At 42.9% G+C, this 21,651-nt stretch overlaps 3 protein-coding genes across 3 annotated transcripts in view; all 3 read right to left on the reverse strand.

The window, feature by feature from the left end:
• Window positions 1-21,651, reverse strand: part of LOC310941034 (NACHT, LRR and PYD domains-containing protein 3-like) — a gene marked incomplete at both ends in the record, with an annotated part of 313,773 nt that overhangs the window by 203,319 nt on the left and 88,803 nt on the right. The window lies entirely within an intron of this gene.
• On the reverse strand, window positions 1,256-10,180 carry LOC310940548 (vomeronasal type-2 receptor 1-like; the record flags this gene model as incomplete). Its single annotated transcript, XM_083905537.1, has 13 exons — window positions 1,256-2,166; window positions 2,241-2,364; window positions 4,372-4,599; window positions 6,561-6,836; window positions 6,899-7,105; window positions 7,246-7,515; window positions 7,688-7,774; window positions 7,940-8,231; window positions 8,322-8,458; window positions 8,549-8,622; window positions 9,352-9,609; window positions 9,880-9,978; window positions 10,093-10,180. The coding sequence occupies 13 exons, from the start codon at window positions 10,178-10,180 to the stop codon at window positions 1,256-1,258; spliced, it is 3,051 nt and encodes a 1,016-aa protein (XP_083761663.1).
• Window positions 11,251-21,189, reverse strand: LOC310940549 (extracellular calcium-sensing receptor-like; the record flags this gene model as incomplete). The annotated part of the gene is made up of 10 exons (XM_083905538.1): window positions 11,251-12,161; window positions 12,236-12,359; window positions 12,445-12,672; window positions 13,681-13,947; window positions 14,040-14,246; window positions 17,925-18,194; window positions 18,389-18,475; window positions 18,643-18,937; window positions 19,034-19,170; window positions 20,944-21,189. The coding sequence occupies 10 exons, from the start codon at window positions 21,187-21,189 to the stop codon at window positions 11,251-11,253; spliced, it is 2,772 nt and encodes a 923-aa protein (XP_083761664.1).

Consider the following 21,651-nt stretch of genomic DNA (forward strand, 5'->3'; position numbering starts at 1 on the left):
ACATCTGATTATAAATGTAGGTCTTCTATTATTAATGGGCAATAAAGCTGCAACAAAACCATGCAGGTCATGTAACAACATGTGGACATGAGCTGTGCAAAGTCTGATGCTGCTGAAATGAAGCAGAGTGAAATGACAGAGGTTTTAGTAAAGAGATGTCTAGGCACAGTTTGGCCCATTTTGGCACCAACTGTGCCTTTTGAGATTTCTTAGGTAACAAATTATTAAAACCCATTTCATTTTATTTACATTTTATTTTACCTACACATTAATATATTTCCCCATTCAAATAAAACCATACAAAAGGATTATAATTGTCTCCAATTGGAGTAGATTTATTGAATACCTCAAAGCGCATCGTGCCACAGTTCAAAGCAGTTCTTCTGTGATGCGAGACACTGGCAAGGCATTCCAGACCCTGAAGTCCAGGTGTACCTTTTATGGAAGCACAGGACAGGGTTTTATTAATATACACGGTGAGAACAAAAAGCTACAGCTGTTGGTTACTTTTGCATATAAACATTTGTGTAACGATCCACACTCCACATTCTATACGTTACCTATGTTTGTATTCTCTGCTGCTCCGTGTGTCTCTCTCTCTCTCGCCCTGCAGGGGGCATGGTTGACCCACTTTCCCAGATGACGTCAGAGAGTGATTCCACCTGCGCAGCTCCTGCCCAGCTGCTCCTGATCAGCGATCATGCAGGCTTATAAGGCCAGAATGAACTTTGTTGCCACGAGGAGTCGCCATAAGTTTGGCCCAGCTGCGTTCCGTTTAGCTCTGTGCTTTTTCATCCATACTAGTCTGTACTATATAGGGTAATAAAATTGTATTTTTATATACCTACCGTTGTTCTGTCTGCATCCGGGTCCTCCACTCTTAAAGGTCTTTGTTTCCCTTTAAAGGGAAACGTAACAATTTGGAAGTATTCACTTTATTCTTTTGTTGTGTGTGTGTGTGTTGATAACGTACCGTGGAATATCTGACTAAATATAGAAAGTAAAAGACTGTTTTTTGTGTTTAGTGTTAGCATTTAGCCAAAGCAGTTGTTGGGTGAGGACTTGGGGCCCTGTAAAAGAAGTAATCATGTAAAATTACCTTAACTCCTAAAACTGGAATAATCAGTGGTTAGAAAAAAATAAAGTCCATAATTTTAAGTATTTCTTATCAACATCTTTATTGTCTGTATTGTGTAGTAATTTAAACACAATTCAAAAATACAGAGCACCAGAGAGCGCGACAGGGGTGACCATTTTACTTTGTGGTCCCACGACCCATGATGGCTTTTTTTGTGTTTCTTTCTGGTCTCACAAGGATTATATAACATTTAGGTCCAAACAGCGCCACCAAGAGGCCAAAACTGGAAGCTAGGATGGCAAAAACCTCCACAGCATCAGCATATTTGCCTGGAGAGTTGATGTAAGCAGGGACAAAGGCCACCCACACTGCACAGAAGATCAACATGCTGAAAGTGATGAGTTTGGCCTCATTGAAACTGTCTGGAAGATTCCTTGCTAGAAAAGCTAACAAACAACTGAGGACGGCCAGTAAACCAATATAACCAAGTAAAACTGCAAAACCAACTGTGGACCCAACTGCACACTCATAAACTATCTTGTCACTGTGATACTGGGTGTTTTTATGAGGCACTGGTGAAGCAGAGACAAGCCAGGCAGTGCAGATTGCTGCTTGAACAGAAGTCAGAACCAGAACTGTCCCTCTCTGCTGCACAGCACCAAACCACTTCAGACTGGACTCACCTCCTGGTTTGGAGGCCCTGAACACAGCCAGAACCACCATGGTTTTTACCAGGATACATGAGACACAAAGCACAAAGCTGATGCCAAATGCTGCATGTCTTAGTTGGCAAGTCCATAATCTGGGTCGTCCAATGAAGAGCAACGAGCAGAGGAAACAGAACTTCAGCGACACCAAGAGAAGAAAACTGAGTTCTGAATTGTTGGCACGAACTATAGGTGTGCTGTGATGATGGATGAAGATGCCCAGAACAACAACACAGATACATGTGCCCAACAGTGAGGTGGTTGTCAAGCAGATACCCAGAGGCTCATGGTAGGAGAGGAACTCTGTTTTCTTAGGAACACAGTGGTCACGCTGGGGGCTGGACCAGAAATCTTCTGGACAACTGGTGCACTCCATGGAGTCTGAGAAAAGAGGGTGATGAGATACAAGTTTATACAACATCTCTGAACTGTGGTGTTTAAAAGATTACACTCACCAGTTGTATTGCTGATCTTTCCCTCAGAACAAGGGACACAGTCAAAACAACACTCAGGTTCCCCCTTCTTTCTGGCCTTGCGGGAACCTGGAGGACAACTCTCACTGCACACTGACCGAGGAGGCTGTGTGAGAAATATTAATATCTCTTATTCTATCCTATGTATGTCTTTCCATACTCTTCCATGTCCTGTGTCCACAGAGTGTTGCTATGGATTTTAATTTGAGCATCCATGACAAAGGTTCTGACCAAAGCAGTGGTTTCTCACCAGTAGATCAGCCCCATTTGTATGTTCTTATATATATATATATATACAGTCCATACATATTTGGACATGGACACAATTCTCATCTTTTTGGCTCTATACACCACTACTTGATTACAACACTTTCGATATGTGCCTCCCACTTTTTAGGGGACCAAAAGTAATGGGACAATTGACTGAAAAGTTATTTCATGGACAGGTGTGGGCTATTCCCTCATTATTTCATCTTCAATTAAGCAGGTAAAAGTTCTGGAGTTGATTCCAGGAGTGACATTTGCATTTGGAATCTGTTTCTGTTAACTCTCAATATGAGATCCAAAGAGCTGTCACTGTCAGTGAAGCAAGCCATCATTAGGATGAACAATCAAAACAAACCCATCAGAGAAATAGTAAAAACATTAGGTGTGGCCAAATCAACTGTTTGGAGCATTCTTAAAAAGAAAAACTCCACCGGTGAGCTCAGCAACACCAAAAGACCTGGAAGACCATGGAAAACCACTGTGGTGGACGACAGAAGAATTCTTTCCCTGGTGAAGAAAAACCCCTTCACAACAGTTGGCCAGATCAAAAACACTCTCCAGGAGGTAGGTCTTTGTGTCAAAGTCAACAATCAAAAGAAGACTTCACCAGAGTGAATACAGAGGGTTCACCACGAGATGGAAACCATTAGTGAGCCTCAGAAACAGAAAGACAATATTAGAATTTGCCAAACAACACCTAAAAAAAGCTGTTATAATTCTGGAAGAACATCCTCTGGACAGATGAGACCAAGATCAACTTGTACCACAGTGATGGGAAGAGAAGAGCGTGGAGAAGGAAAGGAACTGCTCATGATCCAAAACATACCACCTCATCAGTGAAGCATGGTGGTGGTAGTGTCATGGCGTGGGCATGTATGGCTGCCAATGGAACAGGTTCCCTTGTATTTATTGATGATGTAACTGATGAAAAAGCAGCAGGATGAATTCTAAAGTGTTTCCAGCAATATTTTCTGCTCATATTCAGCCAAATGCTTCAGAACTCAGTGGACGGTGCTTCACAGTGCAGATGGACAATGACCCAAAGCATACTGCAAAAGCAACCAAAGAGTTTTTTTTAAGGCAAATAAGTGGAATGTTATGCAATGGCCAAGTCAATCGCCTGACCTGAATCTGATTGAACATGCATTTCACTTGCTGAAGACCAAACTGAAGGGAAAATGCCCCAAGATCAAGCAGGAACTGAAGAACGTTGCAGTAGAGGCCTGACAGAGCATCACCAGGGATGAAACCCAGCGTCTGGTGATGTCTATGCCTTCCAGACTTCAGGCTGTAATTGACTGCAAATGATTTGCAACCAAGTATTAAACAAAGAAAGTTTGATTTATGATTTTTTAGTTTGTCCCATTACTTTTGGTCCCCTATAAGTGGGAGGCACATATAGATAGTATTGTAATTCCTGCCCCATTGATTTGGATGTAAATGCCCTCAAATTAAAGCAGAAAGTGTGCAGTTAAAGCACATTTTTTGTTTCATTTCAAATCCATTGTAGTGGTGTATAGAGCCAAAAAGAAGAGAATTGTGTCCCAATATTTATTGTATATATAACTTCAAGCAATGTCCATGTAATCGTGTTCTTTGATGTTCCAAAACAAGAGGGTCCCACCAACTAGACAGGAAAGTGTTGTGTTACATGTAGTTTAAGCATTGGTCCACAGCTATGAAATGTAGGTTTGTCCATGAAGGGCTTGTAAGTACCATCATGCACATGGGTGGATGACTCACATTAGATGGACAATAGCAAACCTCTGTGGACTCAAATGTAAAGTTTGACTCTAGGACATTAAATGGGGGGAATAAATGGTTGTATATAAAATCAAGAAGTTACCTGTTTGGATTCAAAGTTCCAGAAGATTTTGTCTTCATCCAGTGTGAGTTCATCACCTTTGAAGGCTGACCTCTTAACCTCACCCACTCTCTGAACTGTAGTTCTTCCATCAGGGAGCCACACTAAATTCATAATGTCATATACAGGTATGGTATCACCGTTCTCATCAAATGACACTCGATCACCAAATGTTGTTGTGAAGTTGACTTTTTCCAAGTAATGAACAAGCTTTGACAGAACACAAAAGAAAACAAGAACAAAAACAACAATTACTGCCTGTTCAGCAGTTGTTTGCCTCAACTGAACAGATTCACAAGTTTCTCAGATAACATATGCATGTTGAAAGGAAGGAAAGAGTGTTTGTGCCAAATTTGAGAGGATTTGTTAATGATAACCAACTGACACCTTGGAAACAGTGCCTCTGGCCTCAGCTGTTACCAGTGCTGAGGAATGAAAATAAAAGAAGAATGGAATTTACTTCTATTTAGCCTATTCATCAACGTATATAAGGAACTTCATTTTCAAATATTTTTGTTACAATATATTTGTGGCCCGTCACGGCAAACGTGTCCACAAGTCAGCTCAGTGCAAAAAGAGTAAAAAATTAAAAAAAAGTTTTTTTTCAAAATGAGGGATTTTTTGTTTTTTTCCGAAGAAGCCACTACATATTAAAACGATAAACTTTCTATTTGAATTAGGGTTGTTTGATAGCTGTGATGCTTAGTTAAGACGACGCACGCACTGAGGCTTTCATACTCACTGTGTTGTTCGTAGAAGTATTTGCCGCAACTACAGAGGGCGTACAACCAAAATATTCGACTTGTGCTGCCGGTTAAACGTCTGCTGCCTAGCAACACTAGTAAACAACAACTCTCCGCATATCACTTACATTGGTCTCAAAATTATTCACGTATTGGGACAAACATCCCATAATCTACCAGAATCACTGGAGGGCTTTTCCCCCTCAGTCACCACTCTTTCCATGGGCTTATCTTTTGCTCTTCACAAAGCAATCCCTCTTTTTTTCATGTCCTGAAAAGTTACAAAAATTCGTCCGACACAGGATATGACGTCATTTTTGGCACGTGTACGGCAGAGGACGGCGAGTATGAACAAGGCTTTAGGGCAAGGCTATTCAACTTAAGTCCCAGGGACTAGATCCGGCCCTTCAAGCAATTTGGACCAGCCCGCTGCCCATTAACCCATAAATAATGAATGTATCATTAAAAAGCCCAAAAAAATGTAGCTTCACCTATTTCTGGCACTTTGTGACACTTTGTGACAATTTGTGACCCTTTTTGGAAAATACGAGTACAGCTGTTATTGTAGGCAATCTATGTATGTACTAGAATATTTTGCACTAAGAGCCAACTGCAGCAGTTGTACCTGAATATTATTGGTACTGTTATTGGTACTTATATTCCTGCAAAAATAGCCTATTGTGGCCATTGTACCTTAATGTTGTTTATATTGTTACCTCTAATTGTGTAAGAGTCAATTGTGACTGTTATACCCAAATGTTGGTTTTACTGCAACTGTGACCTTTTTGCACTATACGCAAATTGCATTGTACCTGGATGTTGGTGGTTTTGTTATTTACCGTTTTAGCACAAAAATAGCAGCCATTTCAATAAATAAGTGCTAAATAATTTATAACATTTTGTAACTATTTGTATCCGTTTACTGTACATGCAACACAAAATAGTAGTACAGGGGTTGACCGGCCCACTGGCTGGACAGCCTTCAGAAGAGCTGGCCCTCCAGAAATTTTAGTTGAATAGCCCCGCTTTAGGGTGTGGTGATATCACATTCCAGGGCTTTTGCTGTTTCTTTGGCCTATCAACTGCTAACACATGGCGACTTAATATGCAGCAGAGGCAGCTGCTGCAGTGTGTATGTGTGTGTGTTCATGCAGCAGTACAGAGAAATAAAAATTCAACTATTTATTGCAGGATAAATTTTTTTTAAACATAATTATTAATTTCCATCAAATTATTTCCTTTTTAGTCACATGACATGACTATTATATACTAACACTTTGACCTGATATTACAATACACTGCTTGCTCTATATGGAAAGTGAGATGCTTTAATTCTTTAATGTATTAAGTTACTACACTTCATTCAAATCTTACAGAAATGCAAAGGATTGAGTGAAATTTAGAGTCGAGTGTAAACTGATATCTCACCTGCCATGGCTCCAGTCTTTGTAAATAAGCACAGGTGTTGTTGCTGAAAGGTCCTCTCCCTGGCTCACACTGCAGCATGTCATCAAGAGCATACGCCAGAGCGTACACAGCCTTATACACATTATACTCTGGTCTGAGGTTTGAAACATCCACCAATTCATTCTCCACATTCTCTATAACTTCCTGTCCAGTGCATAATTCTCCTCCAGCTTCCACCCAACCTGCTGGAGGTGGTGCAAATCTACACTGAAATGTGTGTTCCCAAAACTGATTCACCTGCAATAAAGAATAAATGAATGCCAGTTTATTATTTTCTCAAATCAGAGTGAAATTCTCACCAGGCTGTTTCCATCTGTGTTGTTGTGATGAAGATCAGGACGTATTTGTAACAGGAAGTCTCTGAGTCCTGGTATTTCTCCTCGACGGATGGCGATGCCCAGTGTTCCACCCAGGTACGGCATGAGGTGAGGAGTCTGGAGCACAGCAACTGATGTCCAAGCTTCACTGGCCATCCACTGCAGGCCTGTCACATTCTGCCTCACCACCTGTACATTGTAGTATCAGATGTCTATGAATTCATACTTTCACACCAGTAAAGTATAATATAGTTTCCACATTTGAAATATAAGTAATCTCTTTTCAAAAAGCTAAATGTTTTTTGCAAAACATCTTTTTCAGGACTGACCTCTTTCATGAGGTTAATCATGTGACTCTTATGTGCAAACACAATCACCACCCGAGCTGTAGATTTCCTCATCACATCCACTATTCTCCTGAGTTCAGCAGGATCATAACCCTGAGACAAAATCTCTGTGTAAGCCAGACAACCTCCACCAGCTGGACCCAGATCAGAGTGAAAGGATCGGGCAGCGTGGACTCCATACTCATCATCACTGATGATCAGACCTGCCCAAGTCCAACCAAAGTGTTTTAGAATCTGAATCATAGCATTCACCTATGTGGACACAGAGCAGAGGGATTAGTGCACAGGCTGGAATCATCTTTACTAGAAATCCTGTTCAACAGGTTCATCAAAGACTTGAATATCTGACACCACACAACTCTGTCAATGAGACATATAACATGACTGGTGACACACTCTTTTCTTTTTGTAGATAGATTTTCACCTGAAAAGCATCACTCGGGATCGTCCTAAAGAAAGATGGAAACTTTTCTCGGTCACTCAGGCAGGAACATGTGGCAAAATAACTCACCTGCAAAGAGAGCAGACCACTGCTTGTGAGAAACATTTTTTGTAATATTTTTTTAAATATATATGGTTGATTACTCAACTATCAGATCTCCATTAAATGGAAAAATAACATAATAGAATTGAATTAGTCACCATAATGATTGAAGTGGAAGATTTAAAAACTTACCATAGGCACTCTGTACAAACCTACAACTGCAGAAATGGCTATAGAATTTGAAGAGAAAGGATCTCCCACAATCCCTAGGACTGGAGTTCCTACACAGTTCTCCTCTAATGTAACTTGCTCTTCTTGACCACTGACTAAGGTCAGTGCTGCACAAAATCCAATTCCTAGTTGGAAGCAGTTATCATACAGACTGTATCCCAGAGTCACATTAGGCAGCAGGTTTGACTTTTTGTTGATCTCATCAATGGCAAATGCCATGGTCTGAGCCTGTCTGAATCCTATAATATTAAAACTAGCACAAATATATTGTTTTTACTTTTCATAAATATTTATACATATGTAAAAGTTGATGTTTTACAACTATGGATACTGTCAGACTCACCCGTGACAGGTAGGTAGCTGTGGCTCTGAGGTAAAAGTCAGGTCAGGATCAGTAGAAAAGAAGTTGATTGCAAAAATTCCACCTAGAATCACATCTCCAGTTTTGTGCATCCAATTTAGATTAAACTGTCCCTGTAACTGACAAGAGGGGGAATAAAGAGAGGAGGACACAGCAGAGAATAAGCAGCAGTACAACATTAGCAAGAGCAACTTGTTATCTAAAAATACCCTCATGACTTTGCTCTGGTTCATCTCTTTACTGAGTTCAGTTACTACATCATCTTTTATTGACTTCACATCACCTATCAGGGCAGAATAACAGGTCCTCAGCAACGTCATGTGTTATTTACATTTTTTTTAATCTTTCACTTGAGTTTTTCATCAGTGTGTTTGTTGTAAAATCTAAACCAAATTAATAATTGAGTTAAATCTGCAGGACATGTTTTAAACTTTAATCCATGGGAAATTAGCCTAGCACAGTGAGCGTTTGTCGCTTCCATCTCACCACAGATACAATGCAGAAAAAAAGGCCCTGCTGCCTTTTAAGACTCCCTATAAATGTATTTGAATTTGGGATTGTATTTATGTTATTGACAGGTTAAGATTGTATGTGGTTCATGCTATTGTACAACAAAGTTCCCCACAGAAACCATTAAATTACCTGAACCTTGAAAGGTTCCTCGTTCCTGTCAAAAGTGCAAATGCAGCTACTGGTACACTGTCTTCTGTGAAAAGAACTCAGATATTGCATGGTCAGTCAAGCACACCACAAACAGCTTTACTGCTAAGATACTACGGAGTGTTTTTTAGCCTTGGAGCAAATGTGGAAGACAATAACAGGAGGCCCGGTCTTTGGTCCTGTGCTGATAGCTTTAATAACTGGACTATTTCAGCATTCCAGAACCAATCACCGGCCTCATCAAATCCTATTTCCAAGACATATAGCTATGCCTGACAATTGACGAGTATACCACAGCATGGCAACGATTAGAAATATAATCGAAGAATAATGGCAGGACGTACCATCTCACCCCTAGCCTTAACAATGGCTATGGAGGTCATCATCTCCGGGCCTCTCGGTGGGTAGTATAAGGGCAGAAGCTCAAACCTGGTCTTTGTCTGGCTCCCATCAGGGCCTTCATGGACGATATGATCATCCCCAACAACAAAGGCGTGTACTAGGCGGCCGCTGAACAAGCTGCAGGAGAACATCCAGCGGGCCCGGATGGAAATAAAGCCGAGTCCAGGACCATTTCTATCGTCAAAGGGAAGCTGACGGAACATCGATTCTACGTGGGCAAGGAGTCCATACAAACAGTGTCAGAGAAGCCAGTTAAGAGTCTTGGACGCTGGTACCATGCCACCCTCAAGGGTACAGGGAAAGTGGACCAGCTCAAGCAGGACACCATATGCGGCCTTGAGAATATCAATAAGACCATGCTCCCTTGCAGGATGAAGATGTGGTGCCTTCAGTTTGGGCTAATACCCAGGCTGAGGTGGAGCTTTCTGTTTCCAGCCTTGCATAAGAGTTTAAGTGCTCTACAGTCACCCTAACCCACCTTGCCGTCTTTGCTTTTGATGGAGCTTGTGAGACGGTGCTTTCACACCTCTGTCTACTGTATTGTATCGGGGATGCGGGTGCTGCAGGAAGGTGCAGGCTAGACACAATACACAATATACAATACACTATACACAAAGGACCTGGTATTCTGTACTGGGCAGGTAACGGGTGATGGGCAGTTCTAGCTCTGAGCCAGAGAAATTGAATTTACCATTACAATAACCTTTGGGTCCAAACAGCACCACGAAGAGGCCAAAACTGGAGGTTAAGATGGCAAAACCTCCACTGAATCTGCACATTTGCCTGGTGAGTTGATGTGAGCAGGGATAAAGGCCACCCACACTGCACAGAAGATCAACATGCTGAATGTGATGAGCTTGGCCTCTTGAAACTGTCTGGAAGATTCCTTGCTAGAAAAGCTAAAACACAACACTGCAACTGCAAAGCTTCCTGGGGTTTTCCAACTTTTATCAGTTTCATCCTTAACTACAGCACAGTGACTGCTCTTCTCACAGCCCTCACCAGGTCCAAAGTAAGCCTCAAGTGATCCCCTGTCTCTGGCAAGGCTTTCCAGACCCTGAAGTCCAGGATTACCCTTTATAGAAGCACAGGACAAGTTTTTATTCATATACTGTGAGAACAAAAAGCTACAACTGTTGTTTACTTTTGTCACAACCATCTATTGGCATAACGGACATCACGTCCTGTTTCATGAATCTCGGAACCACTTCCCTAGAGGAATTGGGACATTGGTTTGAGGGCACCAAGGAACCTTTCATGGTTTGGACTGCCCCCAAAAATCTGCACCTCCAAGACATAGAACTCTCACCAGGTCCACTGGTCCCTCTTCTTCACCTGGTTATGCTTCACCTTTTCCAACCATCTGGGGTCCCACAATGCTAATCCTGATGACCTGTCCTAGAGGATTCTGCTGAGGAGCCAGCTGCCATCTCTGTGTAATTGCCACCCTGACCTTGATAACGTACCATGCAATAATTGACTAAATATTAAAAGTAAGAGACTCTTTATTGGGTTTAGTGTTAGCATTTAGCCAAAGCAGTTGTTGGCTGCGGAGGTGGCCATGGTTTGGGGCCCTGTTGAAGAGAAAGAGACTTGGCAGAATTGGTTCAACAGGAACAGCACAAGGTGAGTTGTGAAAAATGTTGCCCTTGTTGTATTTTTGTAAAATAAAATTGTGTAAAATTACCTTACCTCCCAACACTGGAATAATCAGTGGTTAGAAAAAAATAAACAACATAATTTGCAATATTTATTATCAACATCTTTATTGTCTGCATTGTGATCTAGTAATTTCAACACAATTCTAAAATACAGAGCATCAGAGAGTGCAATAGGGGTGTTGACCATTTTACTCTATGGTCCCACGACCCATGATGGCTTTCTTTGTGTTTCTTTCTGGTCTCACAAGGATTATATAACATTTAGGTCCAAACAGTGCCACCAAGAGGCCAAAACTGGAGGCCAGGATGGCAAAAACCTCCACAGCATCAGCATATTTTCCTGGAGAGTTGATGTAAGCAGGGACAAAGGCCACCCACACTGCACAGAAGATCAACATGCTGAAAGTGATGAGTTTGGCCTCATTGAAACTGTCTGGAAGATTCCTTGCGAGAAAAGCTAACAAACAACTGAGGACGGCCAGTAAACCAATATAACCAAGTAAAACTGCAAAACCAACTGTGGACCCAACTGCACACTCATAAACTATCTTGTCACGGTGATACTGGGTGTTTTTATGAGGCACTGGTGAAGCAGAGACAAGCCAGACAGTGCAGATTGCTGCTTGAACAGAAGTCAGAACCAGAACTGTCCCTCTCTGCTGCACAGCACCAAACCACTTCAGACTGGACTCACCTCCTGGTTTGGAGGCCCTGAACACAGCCAGAACCACCATGGTTTTCACCAGGATACACGAGACACAAAGCACAAAGCTGATGCCAAATGCTGCATGTCTTAGTTGACAAGTCCATAATCTGGGTTGTCCAATGAAGAGCAACGAGCAGAGGAAACACAACTTCAGCGACACCAAGAGAAGAAAACTGAGTTCTGAATTGTTGGCACGAACTATAGGTGTGCTGTGATGATGGATGAAGATGCCCAGAACAACAGCACAGATACATGTGCCCAACAGTGAGGTGGTTGTCAAGCAGATACCCAGAGGCTCATGGTAGGAGAGGAACTCTGTTTTCTTAGGAACACAGTGGTCACGCTGGGGGCTGGACCAGAAATCTTCTGGACAACTGGTGCACTCCATGGAGTCTGAGAAAAGAGGGTGATGAGATACATGTTTATACAACATCTCTGAACTGTGGTGTTTAAAAGATTACACTCACCAGTTGTATTGCTGATCTTTCCCTCAGAACAAGGGACACAGTCAAAACAACACTCAGGTTCCCCCTTCTTTCTGGCCTTGCGGGTACCTGAAGGACAACTCTCACTGCACACTGACCGAGGAGGCTGTGTGGATAAACATCAGTGTCTGTTAGACTCATCTATAATGATTAAGGGAAAGAGATGGTCATCTGAAAAAGTAAGAAGTTACCTGTTTGGATTCAAAGTTCCAGAAGATTTTGTCTTCATCCAGTGTGAGTTCTTCACCTTTGAAGGCTGACCTCTTAACCTCACCCACTCTTTGAACTTTAGTCCTTCCATCAGGGAGCCACACCCAGTTCATGATGTCATATACAGGTAAGGCATCACCATTTTCATCAAATGATACCTCATCACCAAATGTTGTGGTGAAGTTTACCAAGTCCAAGTAATACACAAGCTTTGATTATTGGAGTAAGATATATAAGGAAAACAAGAAAAAGAAACAGCTATCAAAACATCAAACATTCTAATCATTTAAGATCACAGATCTCAAGCAAATGAAGTTTGTCATGTACAGTGCCTAACAGAGGTATTAGACTACCTGTCATAAAAATTAGAAAACAAATACTTTAAAAACTTTTCAAAAAACTTTGAAACTAAAAGTGTGATTGTTATTAATTTGACAAATAAAGTGAATTCCAAGAAATTAATCTCTCTGTCTCTGTGTTCTCATTTTGCAGGTTGCAGGATCCAGATCCAGTTTCGATGCTATTAATATTATCAGCAGCAGTAGTATTATTATTGCGCGATAATTTAAGTTGATATAGTTATATTTCTTTTTAATCAATAATCTATGCTGCTGCCCGTCTCAATGACATTATAGTTTTATTTTAGCATTAAAATATAATTTTAGTTTCTACAAAAGAGCTTCTACATACTGGTGTGTTAACCATTACAGAAACATAGCAAATGATAACAATGCTGTTAATTTAGGGCAGCTGTGGCATTAACCTTACATTGGGTGGTCTAATACATTTATTAAGCACTGCAAATTAAGCACGACATTCGACGAGTCTATTTAAATCAACAGACTGGTGTTGAATTATGCTTCAATTGGATTAATTTGAAATTATTGCGAAATGTATTGAGTGATGCCCTATAGCCTAAAATGTGATCTTAGTTTTAGGCTATATTATCAAACCCTAGATGGAAATTACTTCATTTAACTTATGTGTAATAATATAAGTATTATGGATCACTGTGAACACGGCAGTACCTACAATTAAAAACTCATACTGATAATTGCAGGAATAAAGACATTATGTCTTTACACCTTGCAAGTCACATGGTATTACCATTATTAACTTACTCTTTGACCTGGAATTGCAATCCACCGTCACTAAAATGTACAGGGACATCACAAACCAAATAATTAAATGAGATGGAGTGTAAACTGATATCTCACCTGCCATGGCTCCAGTCTTTGTAAATGAGCACAGGTGTTGTTGCTGAAAGGTCCTCTCCCTGGCTCACACTGCAGCATGTCATCAAGAGCATACGCCAGAGCGTACACAGCCTTATACACATTATACTCTGACCTGAGGTCTGAAACATCCAATAACTTATTCTCTATAACTTCTTGTCCAGTACATACTTCTCCTCCAGCTTCCACCCAACCTGCTGGAGGTGGTGCAAATCTACACTGAAATGTGTGTTCCCAAAACTGATTCACCTGAGAAAAATAAAAGAAAAAGGTTTTCTTGAAATAATGACACTATTTAATTGTTGGTAGTTCCATGTCAGATTGAAATATTTAATTCTCACCATGCTGTTTCCATCTGTGTTGTTGTGATGTAGATCAGGACGTATCTGTAACAGGAAGTCTCTGAGTCCTGGTATTTCTCCTCGAGGAATGGCGATGCCCAGTGTTCCACCCAGGTACGGCATGAAGTGAGGAGTCTGGAGCACATCAGCTGTTGTCCAGGCTTCACTGGCAATCCACTGCAGGCCTGTCACATTCTGCCTCACCACCTGTGTGTGATGAACTCATAAGACAGACTGGCTTTTGAAGCCTACCCACTCCCTAGGAGAGTAGCGGGATGCTGTGGGTCATGCAGAACCCTTCTCCTTTTTGGACTTGATGGTGGGGTACTTCCAGGTGGCTGTAACTGAGCCAAACCAGGTGAAAAAGGCTGTAAACATGTCTCCATCCATCCATCCATCTTCTACCGTTTATTCGGGGCCGGGTCGCGGGGGCAGCAGTTTGAGAAGGGACGCCCAGATCTCCCTCTCGCAGGACACTTCCTCCAGCTCTTCCGGGGGGACCCCAAGGTGTTCCCAGGCCAGCCGAGCCACATAGTCACTCCAGCATGTCCTGGGTCTTCCTCTGGGTCTCCTCCCGGTGGGACATGCCCGGAACACCTCCTGAGGGAGGCGTCCAGGGGGCATCCGATACAGATGCCCGAGCCACCTCAGCTGAATCCTTTCGATGTGGAGGAGCAGTGGCCCTACTCCGAGCTCCTCCCGGGTGACAGAGCTCCTCACCCTATCTCTAAGGGAGCACTGCGCCACCATGCAGGGAAAACTCGTTTCAGCCGATTGTATCCGGGATCTTGTTCTTTGGGTCATAACCCAAAGTTCATGACCATAGGTGAGGTAGGAACGTAGATTGACCGGTAAATTGAGAGCCTTGCCTTCCGGCTTTCAGCCTTCTCCAAGTCCACAAAACACATGTGGACTGGTTGAGCAAACTCCCATGAGCCCTCGAGCACCCTGCGAAGGATATAGAGCTGGAGCTGGTCCAGTGTTCCACTTTTTAAAAAGAGGGACCAACACCCCGTTCTGCCATTCCAGAGGCACTGTCCCCAACTGCCATGCGATGCTGCATAGACGTGTCAACCAGGACAGCCCTACAGCATCCAGAGACTTAAGGTACTCAGGTCGGATCTCATCCACTCCCGGTGCCTTGCCACTGGGCAGCTTCCTAACTACCTCAGTGACTTTGGCTTGAGTAATGAATGAGTCGACCTCTGAGTCCCCAGCCTCTGCTTCCATCTAGGGAAGGCATGTCAGTGGGATTGAGGAGATGCTCGAAGTACTCCTTCCACTGCTCGACAATGTCCCCAGTCGAGGTCAACAGCTCCCCACCTCCACTGTAAACAGTGTTGGCGGAGTACTGCTTCCCCCTCCTGAGGCGCCGGACGGTTTGCCAGAATTTCTTCGAGGCCAACCGGTAGTCCTCCTCCATGGCCTCCCCGAACTTTTCCCAGACCCGAGTTTTTGCTTCCCGCTTGGCCTGTCGATACCTGTCAGCTGCCTCAGGAGTCCCTCGAACCAACCAGGCTCGATAGAACTCCTTCTTCATCTTGACAGCATTCCTTACTTCCAGGCACCGGACACCTTGCAGCTGCAGCTTCGAAACGCCGTGTCCACAAAGGAAGTCCACTCTGACTCAATATCTCCAGCGTCCCTCGGGATCTGGTCAAAGCTCTCCCGGAGGTGGGAGTTGAAGACCTCCCTGACAGGTGATTCCGCCAGGCGTTCCCAGCAGACCCTCACAACACGCTTGGGTCTGCCGTCTGTCCAACTTCCTCCTCTGCCAGCAGATCCAACTCACCACGTGGTGATCGGTTGACAGCTCAGCCCCTCTCTTCACCCGAGTGTCCAAGACATGCGGTCGGAGGCCAGATGACACGACCACAAAGCCGATCATTGACCTCCTGGTGCCACGTGCACTGATGGACACCCTTTTGCTTGAACATGGTGTTCGTTATGGACAAACTGTGACTAGCACAGAAGTCCAATAACAAAACACCACTCGGGTTCAGATCGGGGAGGCCATTCCTCCCAATCACGCCTCTCCAGGTCACACTGTCATTGCCCACATGGGCGTTGAAGTCTCCCAACAGAACCATGGAGTCCCCAGTTGGAGCACTTTCCAGTACTCCTTCCAGGGACTTCAAAAAGGCCGGGTACTCTGCACTGCCGTTCGGCCCGTAAGCCGAAACAGTGAGAGATCTACCTCCCACCCAAAGGCGGAGGGACACGACCCTTTCTTTCTGCAGGGAGAACTACAACACATGGCGGCTGAGCTGGGGAGCTATAAGCAAGCCCACACCAGCTTGCCGCCTCTCACCTTGGGCAACTCCAGAGTAGTAGAGAGTCCAGCCTCTCTCAAGGAGTTGGGTTCCAGAGCCCAGACTGTGCGTGGAGGTGAGCCCGACTATCTCCGCTCTACCTCCCGCAACCGCTCAGGCTCTTTCCCCCCCAGCGAGGTGACATTCCATGTCCCCATAGCTAGGGTTGTTGTCCCGCGATCAATCAATCAATCAATCAAGTTTTATTTGTATAGCACTTTACAATAGCCAGACGGTACCCAAAGTGCTTTACATAAAATCAATAAAATAATACATAAAAACATAAAAACAATATGTAAAAACAATACATAAAAACAGAAAGTGCTACTAGTGCTGCAGGGTGTTAGAGGCCTTCTAAAAGTGCATAGAGTAGAAAACAGGTAAAATAAGTACACCTGGGAGAAGGACTACCCTAGTCAGAGTTAAAAGCCAATCTAAAAAAGTGTGTCTTCAGCTTCGATTTAAAAAGGTTGAGGTCAGTAGTGGTGCGAATGTCAGCAGGCAGTCTGTTCCACAGCCTGCGATTGGGTCGTCAGGGCCCCGGCCAGCGACTGCCACCCAAATCACACTGCACCAGCCCCTTATGACCCTTCATGTAGGTGGTGGGCCCATTGGAGAGGGGCCCACGTTGCTCTTTCGGGCCGGGCTCCACGGTGGGGCCCCCAAATACAGGCGGTGCGCTGGGGCACTGTAAAAGAAGTCAGGCAGGTAGGGGGCCTCATGTCTTATTACATGCAGTTTGTCCCTCATTTTGCATAACAAGCAAGGCCTTTACATGCACTGATGGGCAAAGTGAAAAAGGAGGCTGATAAGGCCCCATCACAACAATTTGTAAATAAAGAAGAGTGCCAGGAAGCATTTGATAGCCTAAGAAAGTGTCTGCTGGAACCTCCCATACTCACATTTCCTGACCTTAGTCTACCCTTCATTGTAACAACTGATGAAGTTGTCTGGGGTGGTACTGAGCCCTCAAACCTGCGGGGGTCTGAAAGAAATGACAGAAACTACAGCGCTTTTAAACTTGAGCTACTTGCCCTTAAATGGGCAGTCACTGAAAAATGTCTCGACTTGTGTATTCTAAGTTTACTGTCATTATGCATCACAACACCCTGAGGTACTTGTATACTGCAAATCAATCAAGAAGAGCTTGGAAGCTAGCTGCAGCACGGGCATAGGGTCTATGTTGTTACGTTAATCACAAATGGTAGAGCTGCAAACGGAATCCAGTGATTAATTTTTCTGACGGGTGCATTCTAACTCCTTAAATGTGCATTAACCAATATATTCTTATACATTCATACTTTCATACCAGGAACATGTAAACTACATTCCACTGTTGGTGTCATACACAAAACTGTGATTTACTAAGTATCACAAGCAAAATACAATTTGTCATAGTAAGCAGTCTTACTCAAAGCAAATAACAAATTACAGGTATAACATGATGCAGAAAGCTTTAAGATTCTACAAAACAAATTTCATGAATAATATATTTTCACAACTCTCATATGCAAACACCATCACCACCCGAGTTGCAACATACATACATTAACATACATTAATTGGCACTGACCTCACCCATTAGTTGGATCATTTGGCCCTTGTGTGTAAACACAATCACCACCTGAGCTGTAGATTTCCTCATCACGTCCACTATTCTCCTCACTTCAGCAGGGTCATCACCCCAGGGAAAAATCTCTGTGTAAGCCAGACAACCTCCAGCAGCTGGACCCAGATCAGAGTGAAAGGATCGGGCAGCGTGGACTCCATAATCATCATCACTGAGGATCAGACCTGCCCAAGTCCAACCAAAGTGTTTTAGAATCTGAATCATAGCATTCACCTATGTGGACACAGAGCAGAGGGATTAGTGCACATGCTGGAATCATCTTTACTAGAAATCCTGCTCAACAGGTTCATCAAAGACTCATAATCACTGTCTTTAAGTGTTGTATATCTGACACCACACAACTCTGTCAATGAAACATATAACATGACTGGTGACACACTCTTTTCTTTTTGTAGATAGATTTTCACCTGAAAAGCATCACTCGGGATCGTCCTAAAGAAAGATGGAAACTTTTCTCGGTCACTCAGGCAGGAACATGTGGCAAAATAACTCACCTGCAAAGAGAGCAGTGCACTTCTTGTGAGAAAAGTTAAAATGTTTCTAATATTTTCAAATATTCTAGGTTGATACCTAACTGTCATATCTCCATTAAATGGAAAAATAACATAATAGAAATTAATTAATCACGATAATGATTGAAGTGGAAGATTTAAAAACTTACCATAGGCACTCTGTACAAACCTAATACTGCAGATATGGCTATAGAATTTGAAGAGGTAGGATCTCCCACAATCCCTAGGACTGGAGGAGTTCCTACACAGTTCTCCTCTAATGTAACTTGCTCTTCTTGACCACTGACTAAGGACAGAGCTGCACAAAATCCAATTCCTAGTTGGAAGCAGTTATCATACAGACTGTATCCCAGAGTCACATTAGGCAGCAGGTTTGACTTTCTGTTGATCTCATCAATAGCAAAGACCATGGTCTGAGCCTGTCTGAATCCTATAATATAAAAACTGACACAAATATATTGTTTTTACTTTTCACAAATACTTTATACAGTAACTATGTAAAGTTACATGTTTCACAACTATGGATACTGTCAGACTCACCCGTAACAGGTAGGCAGCTGTGGCTCTGAGGTAAAAGTCAGGTCAGGATCAGTAGAAAAGTAGTTGATTGGAAAAATTCCACCTAGAATCACATCTCCAGTTTTGTGCATCCCATTTAGATTAAACTGTCCCTGTAACTGACAAGAGGGGGAATAAAGAGAGGAGGACACAGAGAATAAGCAGCAGTACAACATTAGCAAGAGCAACTTGTTATCTAAAAATACCCTCATGACTTTGCTCTGGTTCATCTCTTTACTGAGTTCAGTTACCACATCATCTTTTATTGACTTATGACAATGTTTATTCTTTCACATCACCTATCAAGGCAGAATAACAAGCTGTATGGGCAGGTCCTCAGCAACGTCATGTGTAATTTACATTTTTTTTTTTTATCTTTCACTGAGTTTTTCATCAGTGTGTTTGTTGTTGTCCAGTATTTTAGTCACATGGATATGCTTTGGAAATGAATGAATGAATAAAAACTTGTATCTGTTATTAAACTGTGGCTGTGTGAACAACAAGGCAAGATGGTTCATCATTTTATTAATCTGAAGAAATTGGAAGAACTGTTTCTGTTTTAACTCTGCAAACCAATGTAACATTATTGTACAATGCGAATGTAAAATGATGATGTAAAATCTAAACCAAATTAATAATTGAGTTAAATCTGCAGGACATGTTTTAAACTTTAATCCATGGGAAATTAGCCTAGCACAGTGAGAGTTTGTCGCTTCCATCTCACCACAGATACAATGCAGAATTAAAGGCCCTGCTGCCTTTTAAGACTCCCTATAAATGTATTTGAATTTGGGATTGTATTTATGTTATTGACAGGTTTAGATTGTATGTGGTTGTTGCTATTGTACAACAAAGTTCCCCACAGAAACCATTAAACTACCTGAACCTTGAAAGGTTCCTCGTTCCTGTCAAAAGTGCAAATGCAGCTACTGGTACACTGTCTTCTGTGAAAAGAACTCAGATATTGCATTGACTGCAGAATGAGTTCATGGTCAGTCAAGCACACCACAAACAGCTTTACTGCTAAGATACTACGGAGTGTTTTTTAGCCTTGGAGCAAATGTGGAAGACAATAACAGGAGGCCCGGTCTTTGGTCCTGTGCTGATAGCTTTAATAACTGGACTATTTCAGCATTCCAGAACCAATCACCGGCCTCATCAAATCCTATTTCCAAGACATATAGCTATGCCTGACAATTGACGAGTATACCACAGCATGGCAACGATTAGAAATATAATCGAAGAATAATGGCAGGACGTACCATCTCACCCCTAGCCTTAACAATGGCTATGGAGGTCATCATCTCCGGGCCTCTCGGTGGGTAGTATAAGGGCAGAAGCTCAAACCTGGTCTTTGTCTGGCTCCCATCAGGGCCTTCATGGACGATATGATCATCCTCACAACAACCAAGGCGTGTACTAGGCGGCCGCTGAACAAGCTGCAGGAGAACATCCAGCGGGCCAGGATGGAAATAAAGCCGAGTCCAGGACCATTTCTATCACCATTTCAGAGAAGCCAGTTAAGAGTCTTGGACGCTGGTACCATGCCACCCTCAAGGGTACAGAGCAAGTGGACCAGCTCAAGCAGGGCACCATATGCAGCCTTGAGAATATCAATAAGACCATGCTCCCTTGCAGGATGAAGATGTGGTGCCTTCAGTTTGGGCTAATACCCAGGCTGAGGTGGAGCTTTCTGTTTCCAGCCTTGCAGAAGAGTTTAAGTGCCCTACAGTAACCCTAACCCACCTTGCCGTCTTTGCTTTTGATGGAGCTTGTTGAACCTGGTCACTGTAATTATTTGTCTCAGTAACAAGATGCGCCCAAAGTTCCTCCGTTAAAATATGATTGAATGCCTGCAGCCTTGTGGCACCTGCTAGTAAATCCACTTTCACCCCTGGTGTGCCGTTAAAAACACTCAGTCGATTACGGTGGAAATTATCCGTCTTCCAGTCACTTTGGAAAACCTCAAACTCCTCATCGGTATCTTCGACCTCGTCATCTTCGAACATATGCAGTAACCATAAATCCCGGTCAATCGGTTCAGCGCTTTCAAAGTTTTTAGCAAGGATGTCATCAGCGCCGAGAAACTCCTCACAATCACTCCCCTCTGAAATGTCTTCGTTGTCCAAGTTCTCCATGTTTGCTCCAAGCCATTTCAAATCATTGTGACGAGAAATCTTTACAAGTACACCGTAATTGACATATCCGCTTTCCCGGCGTCAATGTTAGAACACAGCAGCGCCCTCGGTTCTAATGGTAGAAATGCGGCAATGCTTTCCCGGCGTCAATGGGTTAAAGGACCCAGCTGCTCTCATAACATTTGTGAAGCTATTGGTTTATATCAGATTGATGTACTGGTGCACAGTTATTAAAAAAATAAGTAATTCAGTACATTGCCTTTCCCAAAAGAATGATCCCAGTCTTTTCCACACAATCAGACATATCGTTTGTTACCAAAATTCTGCGCTGCTTTTCTTTATCAGAATCGGATCGGAAATCGGCCGATTCTAAACTTCAAGATATCGGTATCAAGGGTGAAAAAATCGGATTGGTGCATCCCCAGTCTCAAAATGATTACTGTTGCGGGAATTCTTCACAGG

Source organism: Microchirus variegatus (genome assembly GCF_963457635.1).
Source record: "Microchirus variegatus genome assembly, chromosome: 19".
Classification (NCBI taxonomy): domain Eukaryota; kingdom Metazoa; phylum Chordata; class Actinopteri; order Pleuronectiformes; family Soleidae; genus Microchirus; species Microchirus variegatus.